General features: G+C 30.6%; 1 protein-coding gene across 7 annotated transcripts in view; it reads right to left on the bottom strand.

Moving 5' to 3' along the window:
- The window catches only part of LOC145247464 (intersectin-1-like), a 334,749-nt gene that overhangs the window by 5,755 nt on the left and 306,106 nt on the right, over nucleotides 1-22,888 (bottom strand). For 5 of the 7 annotated variants that reach the window (XM_080109259.1, XM_080109257.1, XM_080109253.1 and 2 more), the window contains 3 exons: nucleotides 14,130-14,213; nucleotides 10,957-11,034; nucleotides 3,614-3,787 (listed from right to left, as the gene is read on the bottom strand). In XM_080109259.1, the coding sequence (XP_079965385.1) occupies nucleotides 3,614-3,787; nucleotides 10,957-11,034; nucleotides 14,130-14,213 (336 nt within the window). The remainder of the gene's footprint in view (nucleotides 1-3,613; nucleotides 3,788-10,956; nucleotides 11,035-14,129; nucleotides 14,214-22,888) is intronic. The other 2 variants (XM_080109254.1, XM_080109255.1) reach the window with 2 other exon arrangements.

Below are 22,888 nucleotides of genomic sequence, written 5' to 3'. Positions count from 1 at the left end.
GATGCACCATCTCGGATATGTCAACAAATGATGGCTTTGCAGAAATACAGGATACTCTTTGTTGTGAGTAATTTTTATTTTCTTTCTTTATTCCTTTTGAAATAAACAAAGAAAGAAAGAGATAGATTGATGGAAGCAAGACTAATAAAAAACATGCATGAAATAAGAAAGGGAGAGTCAAACAACATACTGAAAGAGAAGGTGAAAGTGATACACAAAAATTTAGTGTTATAATAGAAAAACCCAGCACCCCTCCAACACTAAATAGAAAAACCTAGCACCCCTCCAACACTATAGAGAAAAACCTAGCACCCCTCCAACACTACATAGAAAAACCTAGCCCCCCCTTCAACACTAAATAGAAAAACCTAGCACTCCTCCAACACTAAATAGAAAAACCTAGCACCCCTCCAACACTACATAGAAAAACCTAGCCCCCCCCCCCCTTCAACACTAAATAGAAAAACCTAGCACTCCTCCAACACTACATAGAAAAACCTAGCACCCCTCTAACACTAATTGTATGAGACAATGACTAGAAAAAGATAAAAAAAGAAGTTTTTGACACACAGACGGAGGAAGACAAAAAGAACTCCACACACATGTCAGTGAAATACTCTTCTACACTAATATATATATATATATATATATATATATATATATATATATATATATATATATATATATCTCATATTTATATGTATCTATAACTGTATGTGTGTATGTATGTACCTTATGGAAAGGTATATCTGATTGGAGTTTGAAGGTTCCTGATTAACAGTTTTATTGATACTGGTATAATAATGGGGATGGTATATAAAAAACATGGAGGTGTATGGCAACATTATATATATATATATATATATATATATATATATATATATATATATATATATATATATATATAGGCTCCTTCAGTCTTTGACAGACTATGGATACCCACAAACGGGTGCCTGTGCATGAAATTTTTGTGGCTGGAGGTGCGCAACCTCCAACCATACCTCTCCTGAGTCAACTCTGTTAAATACCAGTGCCAAGTGAAGAGTATGCATAGGACGACTGGAAGCAAATGCTGAGATAAGTGGAGAGCACATACAGCACCTAGTATTTCCAAATGGTCACCCATTTGGTACTTACCAAGCTTAACATAGCTTAATATATGCATACATATGTATGTGTGTGTGTGTGTGTGTGTAAAGAGAGAGAGAGGTGATAAGGATTCAAGTTACATTCGAACTTTATTACATTATCATGTCAATAAGGTTAAGGACAATCACAATAAATGAAAAGGAAATAAGGAAGGAAACCTATTTAGGCCATGACATTGCAAATCTAAATGCTTCTCATCAGGAGAGGAGAAAAAAAAATCAGCATTATACAGAAGTATGGACAAAATAGATAACACCGATGTTAAATAGATTTTAGATTAGAAAAGAAAAAGTTATGGGAAAGATGCACTGGAAGAAGAGGGAGGTGAGAACATTAGAAAAATATCAAAGATAAAAGGAGAAGGGTAATGAATAGGATGGGGGTTGGATAGAGAAAATGTTTAATGAGAGAAAAAGATGTAGATGATAGGGAAAATCAGGAAAAATAATAGAGAATAAAAGGATGAAGAATAGGAAATAACAAAAATAAAAGCATACAAAAAAATAAAGACATAAAAAATAAAAAATGATTTCCTTAAAAAAAAAGGCCTTACAAACTTTGACTGTACAAACTCTGATTATTGAAGGCTAAATCTAAAGGAAAAGCAGAAACCGTGGATAGCAGTTAATAAAGGCAATATTGCTAAAGAAAATCTTTTTTTCATAAGTTATCCAAGAAAGAGTTTTAGCTGTAAATATTCTGGAATCTTGCTTAAATAAAGTCTGTGGCTGATTTGAAAAGATGCCGAGTATGCAGAGCAGTTCTGTGTTATTGGTGAGAGGGGTATTTAGGGGAAAACCATGTTTCTGTGTTCTGTTCACATAAAAGATAATTTGGAACATGTCAATAAACTCTTGAAAGTGCAGCAATAATCCAAGGATAAATATCACTCAAGGCAGATAGTAGAATGAGATATTCAGTAGAATGGAAAATTCAGGTTCTAAAAATCATGATAGTAACCCCTATTTATAAATTAAGATAAAAGGTTGGAATATGAGTTGATAAAAGGGGTTATTAAACTATTGTAAGAAAATAAAAAAAATAAAAAAGGAGGATTGCTTACGTGGTGGCGCCAACCTTGAGGGCGGAATTCCAATCTGAGTGTTTAAAAGGATGAGTCTTATATAGACTTGGAGGAGGAGTGGGAGGCACAAATCTTTTGTTATAAAAGGAATGTGCCTCTTACTAGTGGCTAGTTGTGTTTATGAAGTACTGGCGAATGGTTGGCACAACTTTAGTTACTCGTTGCTCTCCGTGTTACCTTACTTTGTTACTCGACCCCCAGTGGGTGGGTGAGGGTGGGGGTGCGCAGGGGGCATCCTTTTGCAACTGCTCGAAGCTTATGCAATCACTTGGTTATCACGTTTACCCTCAGAATAAGTTCCCCCCCCCCGCACACTATAGTATAAGCAGAACTAAGCAAGAGTAAACAGCCTATCCTGCCTTGACAGAGTACAAAATAGACTTCGTGGTTTAGTGGGGGATGCCCTTTTCTCTACCCTGCAACCTCTCTCCCACAGAAGAGACGTTGCGAGCCTATCCTTGTTTTATCGTTATTTCCAGGGCAGGTGCTCGTCTGAACTCCAATCTCTGGTCCCCCCTCGCCAATCTTTCACGAAAAACATCCGTCTAGCTGAATCCACTGTGAAAAATTTCCCCCACTCTTTATCTGTGCCTAAATCAAAACGTGGATTCCATGAACAAAGCTTCTTTCTTAGAACTGCACGCCTGTGGAACTCTGTTCCGTCTGCCTGCTTCCCACCGGACTATAACTTGGATGTCTTCAAGTCCAACGTTAAAAAATTCCTAATGAAGCGCCCCCTTAAGTAAACACTTCATCAAATCTCCACACTAACGTAATGTACTTGCAATAATCCTTATCCCTGAGTGGCTTCCGGGCCTTGATAAGTGGTGATCACTGAGTAAAAAAAAAAAAAAATCAGACTGCGTCAGGCAATGATAGCAAAAAAAAAAAATGATAATGTAATAAAGTTCTCACGTAGCTTTACTCCATATCTCCTTATCTTTTCTTATAAATTGCTCCTCTTAATAGGGTAGAGCTTTATTTATCCGGATAGGTTGATTCTTTTCTTGAAAAGACTTACTTTTTTTCCACGTTAACTTTATCTCTATATATACATAACATGATGGATCCCCTCCCGTCGATTTTAATGTATGAGGTTCCGCCACAACAACTAAGTTGTTCATAAATCCACACAGATGATTTGTTTATAATGGTGAAGGCTTTGTGCAGAACCAACCACACTTTTTGGTACAACTGCTAATCTTTGTCGGTGCAATGAGCTATTTATAAATTACAGTTAATTACATCACATTATGCACTTTTTCTTAATTCAAACAATTTAACCAGAGTTCAGTAGATGACCCAATGGCCCACATTCTTCCAACTTAGCTTCTTAAGTTTTCCGTATTTTCATGACAATCATACTTGGTGTATACTTACCGTTTGGAGAGAAGAGATCTCGATCGTAGACCGTGATGCATAGCACGTCTTGTTGAACGTCTCGGATGACAAACTGCATGGAATCATTCCACTTTGGATTCAAAGTCCCGCTTATAACTTTCGTCTTCTGTTCCTGCGATCCCATACTAACTTCGCAGTAAGGATCACTCTTTCCTGTCCAAGACAAAAGTTCAGAGATGAGACAAAACCAAAACAAATCAAAAGTGGTTCCTTTCTGCTTATTGTAATGAGTATATCTTTAATTAATGGTCAGAGTTTGTGCTAACAAGCCTGGAGACTGGGGTCAAATCGTTGGTTGATCCATGCATAAGACTCAAAAAATGATACTTAATACCTTCCTGCTAAAAGCTCAGCTGAGGATCAAGGGTAAGTGGAGCCATCCAGAGAAAGGAGTGACACGCTCCCCTACATCTTGGTGTAATAGCGAATAAAAGAGAGCCTTCAGATCGCCTTACACTACGGTTGACCAGTACAGTATAAACAAACGTATTGATTTTTTTTTTTGCCACTTTTCATCTTGCGATTTTTTTTTTGACTTTCTTTTTATGGAAATCGCTCCAGACAAGGCATGAAGCCACATGTAAGGAGCTATAAAAAATTTAAAAAAAACTACTTCAAGATCAAATACTTGCCAACAATAAGAATTCAATGGAATATATTCTAACCTAGAAAACAGCAATTTTTCCCTCTTTGTCAGAAAGATCGCTCATGGAATGTGAGAACTAAAGGACAAAATAAGGGAAGCAAGAGTTACATGATTGCCAAAAATAAACTGAACATCCGCTTTCTGCTCTACTTAAAGAGATGTTGAGTCATCAGTTTCCAGCTCCACTTTATATTTCACCTTTTTGTTTTAATTTTCTTATCACTTTTTTTCCTGGGATGGATGCCAAACTTTCTCCCATTAGTTTAGTTAATCCAACCGAGACATCTTTTTAAGATTCTAATCATCCCTTTAAGTGCTATTGTTTATATATGTGTGTGTGTGTTTATAATTACTACGATAATTATTTTTTGATGCCTACGGACACTAGTGTTTCATCCTTTCGGGAATCATCAGTGCAGGGTGTCATGATTACCGCCAGTCGGGTGATTCAAACTCAGCAACAAAGTCACATCTGACTCAATTTTCAAGGGACAAATCCATACAGCCACCGTTAACCGTGAGAAATACAGTTGAAATTTAAACATTTTTTTTTTAAATGTCAAGACGGTGATATGATCTAATGATTATGACATCATGATCTGCACGTGTAAGCTTAAGTAACTGAATTTTAACTTCAACTTAGAGTGCTCAACAATAAAAACTGAGTTCTTAAAGTGACTGCCATAAATATTACTATAATTATTGTTTCCATATATATAAGTTGTCTTCAATAAGTTTCCAGACTTTCTGCATAAGAGCACTTTTATTGATAGTACACACATGAAACTTTAGTCTCCTTTGAAGTAATCTCCTTCGGCTGCAATGCACTTGCTATACCGTTCCAGCACCTTCTAGAAGGCTCCATGGAAGTCCTCTTGTATGAGCGTGCCAATGACCCTCATCACAGCCTCTTTCATCTCCTCAATTGTCTCATAACGACAGCCTCTAAGGTTTTCCTTGGGCTTAGGGAATAACCAAAAGTCACAAGGATCAAGGTTTAGGCTCTAGGAACTGTCTTGAGCCCATCTTAGTCAAATAATCTGATCTTCTCTGAGCACACTTAGGACAAACTTTGTGCAAATCTTCCGTATCTTCAGTTCTTTGTGAATAATAATCCAGATTGCATTTTTGAAATTCACCAGCTGTGACAATCAGGCTTTAGTAGGGTGTATTCCAATTCCTGCTGTAGCTGTTCATTTGACAATTATCATGATTATTCAAATCAAAAAGTTTTGTTACCTATAATATGTAGAATAAAAAAAATATTTAGAATAAATATTTGTTTACATTAATATAGCAATATTAACTTTAAAATGTTATCATAACAATTTCGTTTGCAATTTAGAAATAATGACATGTAAAAACATCAGGTGATTATCTTAATGACGTATACTAATGACGTCATTAATTAGTAATAATAATAATATAATACACTGTATAATTACAATAATTGTATTAGGGCTGTGAGAATAGAATGTTCTTTTCATTCTTTTGACTCTCGGGTATATATCCGGCACAGTTAGACACACTTAATCAACCGAGAACCACATTCGTCTATATAAAAACATATAAGATATTGACAGATATATATTCAAGAGTCAAAACAATGAAAAGAATATGCTGTTGTCACAGCCATAGTAATAATATATTACTTTGTATAATTACAATATATATTACTTTGTATAATTACAATATATATATATATATATATATATATATATATATATATATATATTTATATATATATATATATATATATTTATATATATATATATATATATTACTGTGTATAATTACAATATGTATTACTTTGTATAATTACAATATATATTACTTTGTATAATTACAATATATATTACTTTGCATAATTACAATATATATATATAACATTAATAATATTATACATAAATAAATATAATAGTTATATTAATTATCTTATTACTGTGAAGAATATAATACGAATAATAAAGATTTGCTGAGGCATGAAATTATCTTCATAAGTTGTTAGCTGCTGAGACATTGCATCTTTGAAAACCATCATGCTTTACTAAATCCATTCAAACTACAACCGATCTCTCCGCACACATGTATATCACTACTTCGACACAATTCATTTCCTTGAGCATCTATATAATATTCTGCTTGTTCCTGTATTAGTTAGTCTGCACATTACCCTTTGAAAAAAAAAGAAGCCAAATACAATTTTTGAATCCCAAACTGCATTAAAAAAGGACAAATTCATGAATTTTGACTTTTAAAAGGTTAATTTGGGAATCTTGGACAAGAATATGAGAGTGACCACTCTTTGATGTGGCCTCGTTTCAAATATTATAATAATATCTGATCATTGTTGTAAGGGTGTGAGGAAGGACCTTGTAGTAATTTCAATTTTCAGTCGTTCTTGATTGAAGAAAGAAGTCAGCAAAACATTAGATAAAAAAACCCTGGAATATTTGAAAGAAACAGGACAAAAAAAGATTGTCTGCCAAAAGGTGCTAAACTGAAGGAATAAATTAAAGAATGTGATTTTATTACTTGTATTGAACTATGTAGCACAACATTACTTTCCGAGCATTTATTATTATTATTAATAATTTATCTTATTTGGGTTAGTTCTATATTAAAAACGCAATGAACATTACTTTCATAAAAATGTTAGTTAACTCATATTTGCTGCATAGTTATAGGTTTTTCTGTCTCCCAAATTAATTTTTTGTGCTATCCAGAAAAAATCTCAGCTTTACACCAACAGATTTGTTGATAAAATATATTCTTTATCCCATAGAATTTCCACGGGTTTGTCTAGTTACAAATAATGCGCAAACATTGGCAATCTTTCTCATGACATGCTTCAAATATACATAACAAAACGTCCCTTACAGGAACAAACAGAATATCATATAGATTATTATTAGCTACTAATATTAACAATTAATAATAATATTAATACTAATATTAGCTATATTTACTGCTGATAAAAAAAGTGACTAATGTAATTTTTGATTTACTGTTGAAATATATCCTGACCTTATAAACTAAATCGAGTTCAATTTTATTTATCTTAACAAGATGGACCAACATTCAACAAAAGAAGTGGCTAGTCAGAATCAAATATTCATTTTGGAGTATATATGTTATGATGGTCTAATTTCAATAATGAGAATGACTTAGTTTTATATATTAGAGAAGACATACCTTGGTAATTTATCCTTATAATAATATTTTATCATTTGAATTACCTCCCTTGAAAATTAATGAATATAATATTTAAAGAAACGTTTTGATAATTTGCTCATTGTTTTTTTTTTTTTACTCTAATAACTGTTAACAACAACCAAACTATTGCATGTACAAAGAAAAATAGGACACTAAAATTACAAATGTAACATTGTCACTTAAACGGAACCCTAGTGCCTTACCAGTGTAGCTAGTCCTAGGAGATTTAGCCCCTAGTCCTAGGTTGGTTGGTTGGTTGTTTTTGTTGTATGACATATCAACCCTTTTCGGGTTATTTAATGCCGAATCCAAAGATTTTAAAGAAAAATTTTTTTAATAGAGTATATTTCTTGTTTTCACATCGGTTTCTATTTAACCCATAGTTGGGACCCTAACAGGTACTACCACTCCGGGTCAGAGTGAACCTGAGAGCAATGGTAATCAAAGGGTGGCTCCACACTCCCAAAAGCCCACAAGCTGAGCCTCACCACTGGATATAGTTTAAGGTCATATCCAGGACCCGATTGAGGGACTTTTACCCTCTGCAGGGGGGGCAGTCGGCGTATTCTAATGCCCCACCGACAGAGTCCCTAGTCCTAGGAGATTTAGCCCCTAGGCCAGGTGAGGTAATATTGGCGCCCTCCACTAACACCTACAAGCCCTGACTAACACCAAACATTAATTCATTATAAACTGTGGAAAAAATAATTATGCAAATTTGGCTTGCTTATAGTTGTTTCGGTTTTAGATTTCTACTATATATATAAAGAACTAGCAAGAAGATTCGATGTTGTCTGGGATTGAATGAGTATCAAGAAATATTCCAATCTCCCATATTTTTATTGTCATCGAAATCAGTGATATTGCCCATTTTTCAATCAAATCGATTAATTGCCTGCTCTAATCAGGGACTCACCATGTTGCATCAGGAGAAAGCTTCACATGCATCCTCGCAGTGACTTCATCCACAATACACTGTAAATTAAATTGCACTGTAGAGAATCTACTGTTGATTTTATAAAATTATAACTATAAACTTCTTGTACTCCCCTCCCGACAAACTTGACAATCAGCAAAATCCCACCCCTACACAGTAGAGATCCCTAGATGTAAGAAGGCCTTCTACTCAAATAGTTTCTTCCCCAGAACTGCTAGACTCTGTAACTCCCTTCCGGGTTCCTGTTTACCCAACTGTACTGACATGCAGAAGTTCAAGTATAATGTGAACAGATATCTTGCTGCTCAACTCTCTACATAGTACTCCTGCAACTTATGTCCTTGATAATAGCCTCTACATCAAAGTGACACTGTGTCTTGGTAAGGGTGAAAATGGAATTAAAAAAAAATATATGTAAATAATGGCTTCACTTTAAAATGCAAAAGTCAAGTATCATGGTTTAATTGTGCTCTAAACAGACACATTCATTTCAAACGCGCTCCTGTCTTCTCAAAGAACCAACTATTGATTTTATGAAATTATTTTTAGATAATCACCTGAATAAAAGATAAACGTACAAGTCAATTATCATGGTTCAATTGTGCTCTAAACAGACACATTCATTTCAAACGTGCTGGTGTCTTATAAAACAATCTATAGTTGATTTTATAGGCTGGACCTTTCTGCTTGTGCAGTAATAAAACTTCTCAAATGCATTTGTGATGTTAGGCTGTATAAAAGTGTTAACTTTGATCAAAATCAGACTTCCTTCTTTAATTGGATTTTTTTCGATTATCGATTTCCGATACTTATCAGATATATTCTGATACAAAACTTATGTAAGAACACTCCCAGACGCATAAAGTACTTTTGTGTGAAATTTAAAAAATCGGTCCAGTTGTTTTAGAGTCTATGGGGAATGAACACACACAAAGACAAAGTTCCTTTTATATAATAGTAGCGATATAGATAAAGATTTAAAAAGATTGCTGTGTTGTTCATTAAATAACTCAATCTCAAAACTAAAGTATATTATAGCATACTTTTTGAATTAATGTCATCCATGAAATCATTAATAAGATTCACAATCCTTTCTGTAATCAAACCATATTTGGCATAGATTTCAATTTATCTTGAATGGCCATAGTTTTTATTTTACCGTTGTTTACTGATATATGGGGACATTTTGGTGGTCATCTCATCAGTAGGAGATATGATTGTGAATGGGCTTAACACTCAGCAAATTTTCTTTAACCAAATTTTTTATTTGTGGATTGAACTCAAAGATAATGTCTATCAGAACAATCCCCAATCCACTGATGAACTAGAGAGACCGATCACTGCACAAATCAGGGCATACCCAGAGGAGGAGCGTATCAGATTTATTGACAATTTTGCATGTTGTATATGATTTATTTATCTATTTATTCTGATAGTATTATTAATTTATTATGAACTGTTTAAAAAATAGTTATGAAAATTAGGCATACATATAGCTGTGTTTAGGTTTTTCATTAAAGTATTTAAAAAGACTGTTGCATTGTTGATTTAAATAATACGATGCTGTTCTGATGGTAATAATAATAAAAAAACTGTTGTACTAATTTATTTAGAATGTGTAGTCTGGTTGGTGGAAGATTTGTTTTTGACCATTCTTATGACAAATCTTATAGGTAAAAGATGGTGTCTACAAAATGTCATATTCCTCAGTCTAATAGTTCAAAAGTGGTTGACAGACTCATAAACCGGCAAACATACACAAGAGTTATATCATTTTTTTTTTTTTTTTTTCAGAAAATATTTTCTCTTTCATATAAAAGGATATAAGTCTGCAATTAGTACATACACAGTTACTTCCCTTTAAATAAAATGGCAGTTATACAAAAATAAATCTGACCAGATCAATTCTTTTCTGGGAGAAATTAACTTAAAGTATATTTTGTTGTTCTGAACAACATGGACAAACGCTCAACAAAAGAAAATGGCTATTCAAAATGAAATATTTATCTGATTTTTATTTTGGCCATTCTTACAATATGATTTCTATGAAATGTTATGTTTCTCGGTCTAATAGCCTAAACATGGTCAACACACACACACACACACACACACAGATACATACAAACATAGATCGGCCACTAATTGACTTCTTTGTTAATAATGCTTAAGTTGGCAAGGTGTAACACATAAAAAAAAAAACTTTGGCACATTTGCATTTTGGTTACTTTTTGTTATATTTTTTGAAGAAATGTTATGTTTCTCGGCCTAATAGCCTAAAAATGGTCAGCACACACACACACAGATACATACAAACATAGACAGCCACACAAACAAACACACAAACACAGATACACACACACAACTCTTGCAGATAATTTCGGATATTTTAAAGATGGCAAACCTGAAATATTTAAGAGAAACAAAAAAACAAACAAATATTAAAATCGGTTAAAATCGTTGAAAAAAAAAAAAAAAAAAAAAAAAACAATAATTGGTTTAGTACTTAAATGAGTATCGGCCTACCATTTATGTCGCAGGCGACAAGGTCAGCACCTTCAAGAATGACAACCAGTAGACGTCCAACACCTCTCATGGTCTTTGCTGAGAGAGGGAGAAAAAAAAAAAGAAGAGCATGCTAACATGTGCATCCAAGCAGTTCTAGACTATTCTTGTGTTACTAAACATGCAATTCACCATCAAACAGAATGATGGGACAAGACGCGCGTGTCGGGGAATCTAGGAATTGGAACAATACAGCTGATTTGACATGCAGACGACATACAATGCAGTCCAACAATTCCATTAAAACTTATGCTATTTTTTTTTCTTCTTTCAAAAAAAAAAAAATTAACATTCCTTTTTTTTTTTTCAAGAGAGTCACCACTTATCAAGGTCTGAAGTCTACTCAAGGATGAGGGTTAATGAGTGTAAGGTGGTCAATGAGAATTTATTAAAATTCCATATTTAAATAAACCCATCTTATTTAATAAGCTTGCATGAACAAATACTGCTTTTTTTTTTTTACAATGGAGTCACAGCTTATCAAGGCTTGAAGGCCATTCGAGGATAAGGGTTAATGAATATAAGGTTGTAAGTGAAGCAAAACTGTTTATTTCTGAAGACTTTTAGAACTCATTTGAATTGGTAAATACAAAAAATAATCTATTAATAAAATGTCTTCCAAAGTAAATAAATCACCCCCCCCCCCCAAAGAAAAAATTGCAAATATGAAGCCAAATAGTAGTCTCTTATGACTTAGTAGCACTGCATCTTACTTGGAGTGAATTTATATTAAAAAAAAAAAATCAAATTTATACTTTGTAACAGATTATTGGAACTGCATTGATGTGTTAAATAAATGTGAGTTTTGGACAAGCACTAATTGACCTCTTTGTTAATAATGCTTAAGTTGGCAAGGTGTAAAACTTAAAAAAAAAAAAAAAAAATTTTGGCACATTTGCATTTTGTTTTTTGTTTTTTTGTTATATTTTTTTAAGAACTCTTTTCAAAACAGGGGGAGATAAATGAAGAAGACTATCCAAAAATGTCAAAATTTCTCAACTTTTAGTTAAAAACAAAACCACTAAAGTAATACAACAAAACAAAATAAGACATGAATTATCTGAACATTTATTGAATTTAAATAAAACAAAAGAAAATTCTGAAATGCATGAAAATAGCCATTATATGAACATGTATGCATTTAAATATTAATAGTTTTCAACAGTAATTATTGGAGCATTAATTAAATGAAAATAAAATTAAGAAAATTCTGAAATGGATGAAAATTGTCATTATTTGAAAATGTATGACTATAAGATTTATAAATAGTTTTGAATAGTCATTATTATAAAGTGTGCAACTTTTTTCTTGGAAATATATTTTTTCTTTTACAAAATTTAAACTTTTATAATAAATAAAAAGTAATCATGAAATTTATAATTTTGAACAATCATTATTGGAAAATGGGAGTTTTTTTTTAAACTAACTTTTTTTTTTTTTTACAAAACTTAAGCTTTTTATTTCTATTTATTCTAAATAAAAATAATCGTTTAAATTTGAACAGTAATTATTGAAACATGTGAGTTTTTTTAAACAACTTTTTTTTCTTTTTTTTTTTTTACAAAATTTAAAGTTTTTATTTTTATTTATTATGAATAAACATAATCATTTAAATTTATAATTTTGGACAGTCCTTACTGTAAAGTATTTTACTTTAATCTATCATTTCTTTTACTTGCTGTGTATACATTTCCTCTATGTAGATATATATCTTGGAGGGGAGATAACAGTTTTTCAGATTGTAAAAAGTCGCTAGTTTTTTTTTTTCTGGTCCAAAGTTTAAAAAATAAAAAAAGATATTGTGCATATTCAATATATTCAAATCCATTTTCAGATAATTTTTTTGAAAAAGTTTAGGGTCTCCTTGATTTGTCTCCCCCTGTTCTGGAAGGAGTTCTTCAAAAATGAAAACAAAAGTTTGTCCAAAGTAACCAAAAATGCTCAAGTGCTAAAACTTCAATAACAGAAACCATTAAAAGGGTAAGAAAGATAGCAATTAATCAACCTATGGGCTCCTTATGAAATAAAATACTTTCCTGATTTCTCCAAAACATATGTATACGATAATATTTGTTGATGCTAAATTTTTGGAGCATGATTTCAAATTATTGATTATGCAATACACTTTGTATTCCACTGTGTTATAATTTAAAAAAAATAATTTCTTATTCTTTCCAAGCAGACATTCATCTGTAAATTCTTGCATTCGAACTGAAAGATTTTTTTTTTTAAGATTCACTCGTCCTTTCAATCGTTTAACACTCTGATGATGGTGACTACTGTCACAACCATAGAAAGAAGTCACTCCCTAATGAGTCAACTACTCACGTGTCAGAGAGATGAACAGCTGTTTCTGTCAAACTATTTGTACAGATCGAAGAAATACTCTACACTATGCTTTATTTTAGCATCATTGCAGTTAAAAAGATAAAGGAAGATAAAAGTAGACAGAGGAACATCGGTTACCATATCACAACTATAACCAATTTTACAACTAGACGTTAACTATTCAATTTTTTCTATTAAACAAGTTTATATTGTTTTTGTGATATTTTTTTCAACTTTCTTATCGTTTTGTTTCTGCTGGAGATGGAGTATGCTAGTAGATGCCAGACATCCACTTGTTATTTTAGAGACTCGAACTGAGAGAACAACAAAAAGAGAGAAATGGAATCATGTCATTTTTGTAGGGCAAGAATTTTATCGTTCAACTCTATAATTCAGTAGAATACAAGATGTATAATATAATCAATATTTAATCTGTGATATTTTAATGCAATATGTCTTAAAGAAAAATACTACCCAGATATACATATACGAGATAGTTATGTCACCCCCACCCACAATAAATAAATAAATAAAAATTACTTAAGCATTATTAACAAAGAATCTGATATTAAATGTTAAAAGAGCAAAAAAACAAACAAAACACAACAAACAAAACAAAACAACAAACAAAAAAACAAACAAAACACAAAACAACAAACAAAACATAAAAGACAAACAAAAACAAAAGACAAAAAAAAAAAAAGATATATTAGTACAAACATAAATTTAAAAAAAAAATGGTTAATTGGCAATGTGATCCATGGCATGCGTCTGAGTTGGTCATCGTTCCATGCAGGCAATCTTACCATTTCCACGACTCGAAGGCGTCAAACTAATTCCTTCCTGTAAGATCACAAGGAGTCGTCCTACCACACGCGGGAATTTTTTAGCTAAATCAGAAAAAGTAACGTATAGCCAGAAATGCCAAATGAATCTACTGGACGCGATACAAATGCGGAGGATGACACATTTTTTTTTTTTTTTTTTTAATAACCCATAAAAGGAGGTTCATTTGAGTAAATTGTCTCCCTTGAAAAATCACCTTTTAACTTTTAGCGAACATGTAACGTCAAACATTTAAGTGTCATTGAAAATGGATGTAAACTTATTGTCTACCTAAAACAATAAACAGATTGAAAAAATATCTCATGAATTGAAACAAATACATAGAGCTAATTCCCAAGGAAGGTGGGCTCTCTCTACTATGCTAGAAGACTACTCACACCTGAGAATATCCTGTATCTCTACAAAACCACTATTTGCCCATGCATGGAATATTGTTGTCACATTTTGACCGGTGCATCTGCCACTAGTCTGTCACTCCTAGATAGAATTAATAAAAGAGTTGCCAACCTAATAGGCCCGTACTGTCAGCCAAACTTCAACCTTTTTCCCATCGCTGAAATGTGGCAGCATCCCTGTGTCTGTTTTACAAGTTCACTTCAATGCCTCCATTCAGTGTCCAAAGACAAAGGATACGCTCTGTAGGAGCATCTGCACGTGTAAGTGTGATGCAAGGGTTGCGCAATCACCATCCACACCTCTCCAGAATCAGCACTGCTTGAATCTAGTGGCAAGGAGAAGTCCAGGACGACTGGAAACAATGCCGAGATAAGCAGAGAGTACATACAGCACCTGGAAGTTTCAAATGGTCACCCATCTGGTATTGGCCAGGCTCATCGTTGCTTAACTTCAGTGATCTGATGGGATCCAAGTTAATTTAATGGAAAATGCTCGGACGAACTCAAAGCACTGATGTCTCCTCGACGTAAATGCCCCTGACAAACTTGCAAAGCAGAAAAATCCCAGCCCCACAGATCCCTAGATGTTATAAAGCTTTCTACTCAAAGATCTTCCTTCGAACTGCTAGACTTTGGAATTCCCTCCTAGATCCTTGTTTCCCTTACTAAACTGACATGCAAAAGTTCAAGTGTAATGTGAACAGACATTTTGCTACCCAATTCTCTATATAGTGTATCTGCAAATTTGGTCCCAAATAGTAGTCCCTTACGACTTAGTGGCACTGTGCTTTGTTTGGGGCAAAAAAAAAAAACAGACAAAAAAAAAATTCAGCTAATGTTCATCGTCTATCAGAAACAAATAGTCAGAACAGTCACATTTTCGACAGCCAATTGCATATGCCATTCCAATATAAGCTTTTTTGTTTATTTGTTTCAACAGGGAGTCACAACTTATCAAGGCCTGAAGGCTACTCGAGGATAAGGGTTAATGAGTGTAAGGTGGTCAGTGAGACAGCAGTGTAATGACAGGTAGGGATAGAAATTGGGTAGAATTTAATTATTTAAGGAGGCCCAACAAGAACTTGTTTACATTGGACTTGAAGATGTTCATGTTGTAGTCAGCTGGAAAGCAGGCCCATGGTACAGAGTTCTAGTAAAGAGACTTTGTTCATAGCGTTTTGTTTAGATGTAGGCATAGAGAGTGGGAAAAACTGTTGACAGCGGTTCTAGCTAGACGAGTGTTTGTTGTGAATGTCTTGTAGGGGTGGGGGTATAGATTGAAGTTCAGCCGACCACTTGCCAGGAAAATAACGATAAAGCAGAGATAGATTTGCAATGACACTTCTGTGAGAAAGAGGTTGCAAAGAGAAGAAAAAGACATCACCTACTAGGTTTTGAGGCCAGTTTTGAAACCTGTCAAGACAGGAAAGGATGCTCTGAGCAGTCCACACTCCTCAAGATGTGGCAACAGTGCTCCATTTTAGAATGTATTTGGCTCTTATATAGGTAAACGATTGTGTCACAAGTGGAGTGGTAGAATGATCCAACCTTTTTTCCAGCCACATTAGCAACAAATTTGATGTAAGTCTTCCATTTTAAGTCAGGAGTGAATGTCCATCCCAGAAGTTTGTCGAAGCAGGGTGCTTCCTTGAGACAGGAGCTATTCTTTTCGATTGGGACTAGGTGGGAAGCAGAGCACTGGTGATGAAAAGATAGAAGCTTGGTGTTGGATACATTAAATTAATCAGCCATTTTATATCCCATTGCACCACGTGCTCAAGGTCAGAGCAGAGAGACTCATAGAGATCTTGATACTTGTGACTTGAATTATAATGTAGATGATTAGAAATATATTCATTGTTAATTGTAGTTAGTTCAAAGGCAGATGATTCTATGATTGTCTTCAAACTGGAAAAATTATGAAGTTCAATTGTTAAACAACCACTTAGAATTTTTGCATTTCATAGACTTAACTTGATTATTATCGATAGTGTTTGAAAAAAAAATGTGTTTATGACAACAAACGAAATCCTCCAATCTCTGAGACAGATGCCGGCATACAGTACAGTTGCAATCTGGAGGTATCTGACATCTACCCTGATACTGAACTAATACGTACAAGGCGTGTTTGAATCAATTCCCACTTTAATTATACCATTATATTCATTTATTTACGACTGAACGAATTAGTTCAACCAGGTCATAAAGGGTTAAGGTCACACTATCAATATCCGTAACATGGAGATGAAGCTTTCAGATCATGAATGCATAAGTTCAATCATCATAATGCAATTTGCAATCCCCTAAAATTCATTCAGGCTGAATAAAAAATAGGAGGCATTACTTTTTGGAACGCCCTTCATGGATAATACAGTGGCAATCTGGAGGTATCTGACATCTACCCTGATACTGAACTAATATGTACAAGGCGTGTTTGAATCAATTCCCACTTTATTTATGCCGTTATATTCATTTATTTATGACTAAACGAATTAGTTCAATAAGGTCAGAAAGGGTTAATTACCTATTCATGTTTGATGAACTATATATATGCAAAATTTTCTTGTTTAGCGAGGAGAGGTGCAATTGGGGTTGTTTTGAAGATCAGAAAGGTGTTTGCAAAGGGACGCGTGTGATCCATGAGCTGCATGTTTTACAAATCGTTGACTAGATATAAGATTTGCATACTGGATCAATCCATTTGATGGATTTAGGATCTCTCCCTCTATCTCTCTCTCTCTATATATATATGTGTGTGTGTTTGTATATATAAATGTGTTTAATATATGTAAAAAAAAAAAAAGTCCGCCCACCTAACTTGTAACAAATTAAGACTAGGAAAAAATGTATATATAAGTAAATTGGAAAACAATCCCTACATTTATTTCTACAATATGCCTGAGGATGATAGAAGGACTTCTGTCGAAAGCGCTCGCCATTATGGATCCAACATATACAATTTCGAGAAGAACACAAAAAGGACTATTCGGAGATTGGAGAAGATAAAAAGGAAAATTGTAAAACAGAATAATTCCGTGCTCTTCAATAATATTTGTCTAAATGAGAAAATGCTGCCTAAATATACACAATATATATATATATAAAAAATAATTATGACAGCCCCTTTAAGAAATTCATTTCTTATCGTTGAGCACTTTCAGTTGAATTAAAGTCGGTCAATTTAGCTCTTATGCATAGATCATCGTATAACGATTAGATCACTGTCTGACTGACGTAATGAACATTTAAATTTAAAATGTTTAAAATTCAACGCTATTTCACGCGGTTAATGGTAGCCGAATGGAATACGGTCTCCGCTAATCGAGCCAGAGATGTCTCGTGTCGCAGGGTTCGAATCGTTCGGCTGGTGTTAATCGTGACATCCTGCACTGAAGAATCCCGAAAGGATGAAACACTAGTGTCTGTAGGTATTTAATTATTATAGTAGAAAAAATAATTATATATATATATATATATATATATGGCTTTCTATTCCCTTTATCTTATCTCCTTTCATCCCTCTCTTTCTATCTATCTATCTAACTTTCCTTCTCTCTCCTCCTATCTCTCTATATCTCTTTCTACCTCCTCTCTCTCTCTCTCCATATCTCCTTCTATCCCTCCTCTCTCTCCATCTCTCTATCTTCCTTCCCTTCTCTCTCCTCCTCTCTCTCTCCCTTTTCTATATCTCTTCTTAACCCCCCTCTCCCTCTCCATATCTCCTTCCATCCCTCTCTCCCCCCCCTCTCTCCATCTCTATCATTTGCTTATATGATACTTAATTAAAAAAAAAATGCCACCAGTGATTGGCTAGCAAAATAACTCATCTGTATTACTAGCAACATGGTTTAATTGTCTGCACTGTTTACACCTCATCATTCACCAGTTTGTGCCAGCTTCACTTGTTTTAGCAAAGTCCCGGCCACTTCTATCTCACACACAACACACAAGGTCGTAATATTTCGATCAATAAAGACAGCCGAAGGTGGTAGGCAATTCATTTTCAGCTTCATTATACTCCCTCCTTACGTCCGTAGCATTGTCAGGCCAGCCACCTGTACCGCATACTTATTTGTAATAACCTAGTCTGAACTTCCTCTTCAGATGACCTGTATCAGCTCCACTCAAAATAATTTGTTTATTTTATGAACATTATAAGGATTTTGTCAAATGTATATATTTGTTAAGCATTAGGACCCTATGCCAGTAAATAGAGATTATGTTGACTAGTGTGAATTTTGGCAAGGGTTACATAAGTACATGTCAGTATAACCTGATGGCAAATGGAAATTGACAGAGTGCATCTAGTGAGGTGAGAAGGGTCAGTTCCCTAGACAAAACATGCTAGAACCAGGTGTTGATGATATTAATTTAGATATGACCACATATTTGGAGCAGGACAGAATTTCGAGTCAGTTCACATCAAGGAAGCTGAGAGACAAGATGTGACTGATTAATGGAGAAATCTAAGAGAATATTTCATTGAGATCTGTTTGTTCATCGATTATTTTTAAGCTAATTAAGAAAATTATTTAAGAAAGAATTAATTTTAGCCTCCTATTGGTCTTTCCCCCTCATGAATTAACTTCTCTCCGAAATAAAACCTTTAAAACGGTAACAGTTTCCATGCATGAGTTTTATTCATCTAGAGTTAATAGAAGATCACAACCACTAGATAAACAGACACACACATGGGAAGCGATGATAAAAAGAATAAAGACCAGCGACTGCACATATATGTAGAAAAGACTTTTATTTAATTGAATTGTTTCATGATTCCTCACTGGCAAAGCAACGCAAGTGCTGCAAGTATGCATTGCTCAAAAGATTATGCAATTCATTGAATGCTTTCTTTGTTATGAAAATGTTACATATTGTCTTTACTTTAAATCATATCGAAATTTTGAACGATACTCGTATGATGAATCGTAGTTGAAAGAGGATTTTATTAACAGACACATTTACTAAAATGAACCCAGTTTTTTTTACAGGTGATATATACATAAAAATATATTTTTTACATGTGATATATACATAAAAATATATTGTTACATGTGATATATACATAAAAAATATTTTACATGTGATATATAAATAAAAATATATTTTTACATGTGATATATAAATAATAAAAATATTTTTACATGATATACACATAAAATATATTTTTTACATGTGATATATACATAAAAATATTTTTTTATATGTGATATATAAATAAAAATATTTTTTTACATGTGATATATAAATAAAAATATATTTTTACATGATATACACATAAAAATATATTTTGTACATGTGATATATGAATAAAAATATATTTTTACATGTGATATAAAAATAAAAATATATTTTTACATGTGATAGAAAAATAAAAATATATTTTTAAATGTGATATAAAAATAAAAATATATTTTTAAATGTGATATATTAATAAAAATATATTTTTAAATGTGATATATTAATAAAAATATATTTTTAAATATGATATATTAATAAAAATATATTTTTACATGTGATACATTAATAAAAATATATTTTTACATGTGATATATACATAAAAATATATTTTTACATGTGATATATGAATAAAAATTATATTTTTACATGTTATATATAAATAAAAAATATATTTTTACATGTGATATATACATAAAAATATATTTTTACATGTACTATACTAATAAAAAAATATTTTTCATGCGATATATAAATAAAAATATATTTTTACATGTGATATATTAATAAAAATATATTTTTACATGTTATATATAAATAAAATATATTTTTACATGTGATATCTAAATAAAAATATATTTTTACATGTGATATATAAATAAAGATATATTTTTACGAGATATATTAATAAAAATATATTTTTACATGGGATATATTAATAAAAATATATTTTTACATGTTATATATTAATAAAAATATATTTTTACATGTGATACATAAAAAATATTTTTACATATGATATATTAATAAAAATATATTTTTACATGTGATATATTAATAAAAATATATTTTTACATGTGATATATTAATAAAAATATATTTTTACATGTGATATATTAATAAAAATATATTTTCACATGTGATATATTAATAAAAATATATTTTTACATGTGACATATAAATAAAAAATATATTTTTACATGTGATATATTAATAAAAATATATTTTTACATGTGATATATAAATAAAAAATATTTTTACATGTGATATATTAATAATATATTTTTACATGTGATATATTAATAAAAAATATTTTTACATGATATATTGATAAAAAATATTTTTACATGTGATATATTAATAAAAATATATTTTTACATGTGATATATACATAAAAATATATTTTTACATGTGATATATAAATAAAAAATATATTTTTACATGTGATATATAAATAAAAAATATATTTTTACATGTTATATATAAATAAAGATATATTTTTACATGTGATATATAAATAAAAATATATTTTTCATGTGACATAAAAATAAATATATATTTTTACATGTGATATATTCTTAAAAATACATGATAAAAATATTTAGTGTTTTTCTGTATAAAAAAAATGTTTAAATAATGATACTGAAATAATTTTAAAATTTTAAATGGGATAAACAAACAAAAAAAACAGACAATTCTTCAAATGTAAAAAATATGGAGTATCTATTTTCTTCTATCCTGTTTGTGTATATGTAAATTTAAAATATATATTTAAAAACAAATGTATATTTAAAAACAAATGTATATTTAAAAACAAATGTATATTTAAAAACAAATGTATATTTAAAAACAAATGTATATTTAAAAACGAATGTATATTTAAAAACAAATGTATATTTAAAAACGAATGTATATTTAAAAACAAATATGTATTTAAATTTATACTAAAGAATGCACATTAAAAAAGAATGAATATTAAAAATGTATTAAAAAACGCATATTAATAAATACATATTAAAATAGAATATCTACTTTAAAATCTACATATAAAAAGTACATATTAAAAATATGTATATTTAAAAAATTGCATATTAAAAAATGTATATTCAAAAAATGTATACTTAAAAATGTACACTACAAAAACGTACATTTAAAAATATATTAAAAAAAGATTTTATATTAAAAATGCATATTTGAAACATCTATATTTAAACGAATGTATAGTAATAAATGTTTATTTAAATAAAAATGTATAGTAAAAACATACATTAAAAATGTATATTTATTAAAAAAATGTATATGTAAAAATATGTATATTAAAATGTATATTTAAATAAAAAGGTATATTTAAAAAATGCACATAAGAAATATGTATTTAAAAAATATGTACATTAAAAATTAATATCTATATTTAAAAAATACATGTTGAAAATGTATATCAAAATATCTATATTTAAAAATAGATATTAAAAATTTATATTTAAAAACGCTATATTTAAACAAAAAATGTATATTTAAAGAATAAAGAGTAAAAATATATTAAAAAATGTTTATTAAAAATGTATGTTAAAAATATGTATATCTAAAAAAGTACATATTTAAATAAAAATAAAAAATGCATATTGAAATTAAAAAATGTATATTAAAAATATCTACATTTAAAAATGCATATCTAAAAAATGTATATTTAAATAAAAATATATATACTGAAATTACAGAATGTATATTAAAAATTGTATACTAAAAATATGTATGTTTAAAAAATGCATATTTAAGAAAATGTATATTTAAATAAAAAAATAAAAAATGTATATTGAAATTAAAACATGTATATTAAAAATATGTATATTTAAAAATGCGTATCTAAGAAAAAAATGTATATTTAAATAAAAAATAAAAAATGTATATTGAAATTAAAACATGTATATTAAAAATATGTATATTTAAAAATGCGTATCTAAGAAAAAAAATGTATATTTAAATAAAAAAATAAAAAATGTATATTGAAATTAAAACATGTATATTAAAAATATGTATATTTAAAAATGCGCATCTAAGAAAAAAAATGTATATTTAAATAAAAAAATAAAAAATGTATATTGAAATTAAAACATGTATATTAAAAATATGTATATTTAAAAATGCGTATCTAAGAAAAAAAATGTATATTTAAATAAAAAAATAAAAAATGTATATTGAAATTAAAACATGTATATTAAAAATATGTATATTTAAAAATGCATATTTAAGAAAAAAAATGTATATTTAAATATAAAAAATGTATACTTAAAAATAAAACAGAAAAACATAACTTAGCATATTATTCATAATTCACATATGAACGGTCTTGTTTGCTTTTTGCATCG

Source organism: Euprymna scolopes, chromosome 25 (assembly GCF_053919585.1).
Source record: "Euprymna scolopes isolate OS-2025 chromosome 25, ASM5391958v1, whole genome shotgun sequence".
NCBI classification, from domain to species: domain Eukaryota; kingdom Metazoa; phylum Mollusca; class Cephalopoda; order Sepiida; family Sepiolidae; genus Euprymna; species Euprymna scolopes.
This window is presented reverse-complemented; position numbering and strand designations above follow the sequence as displayed.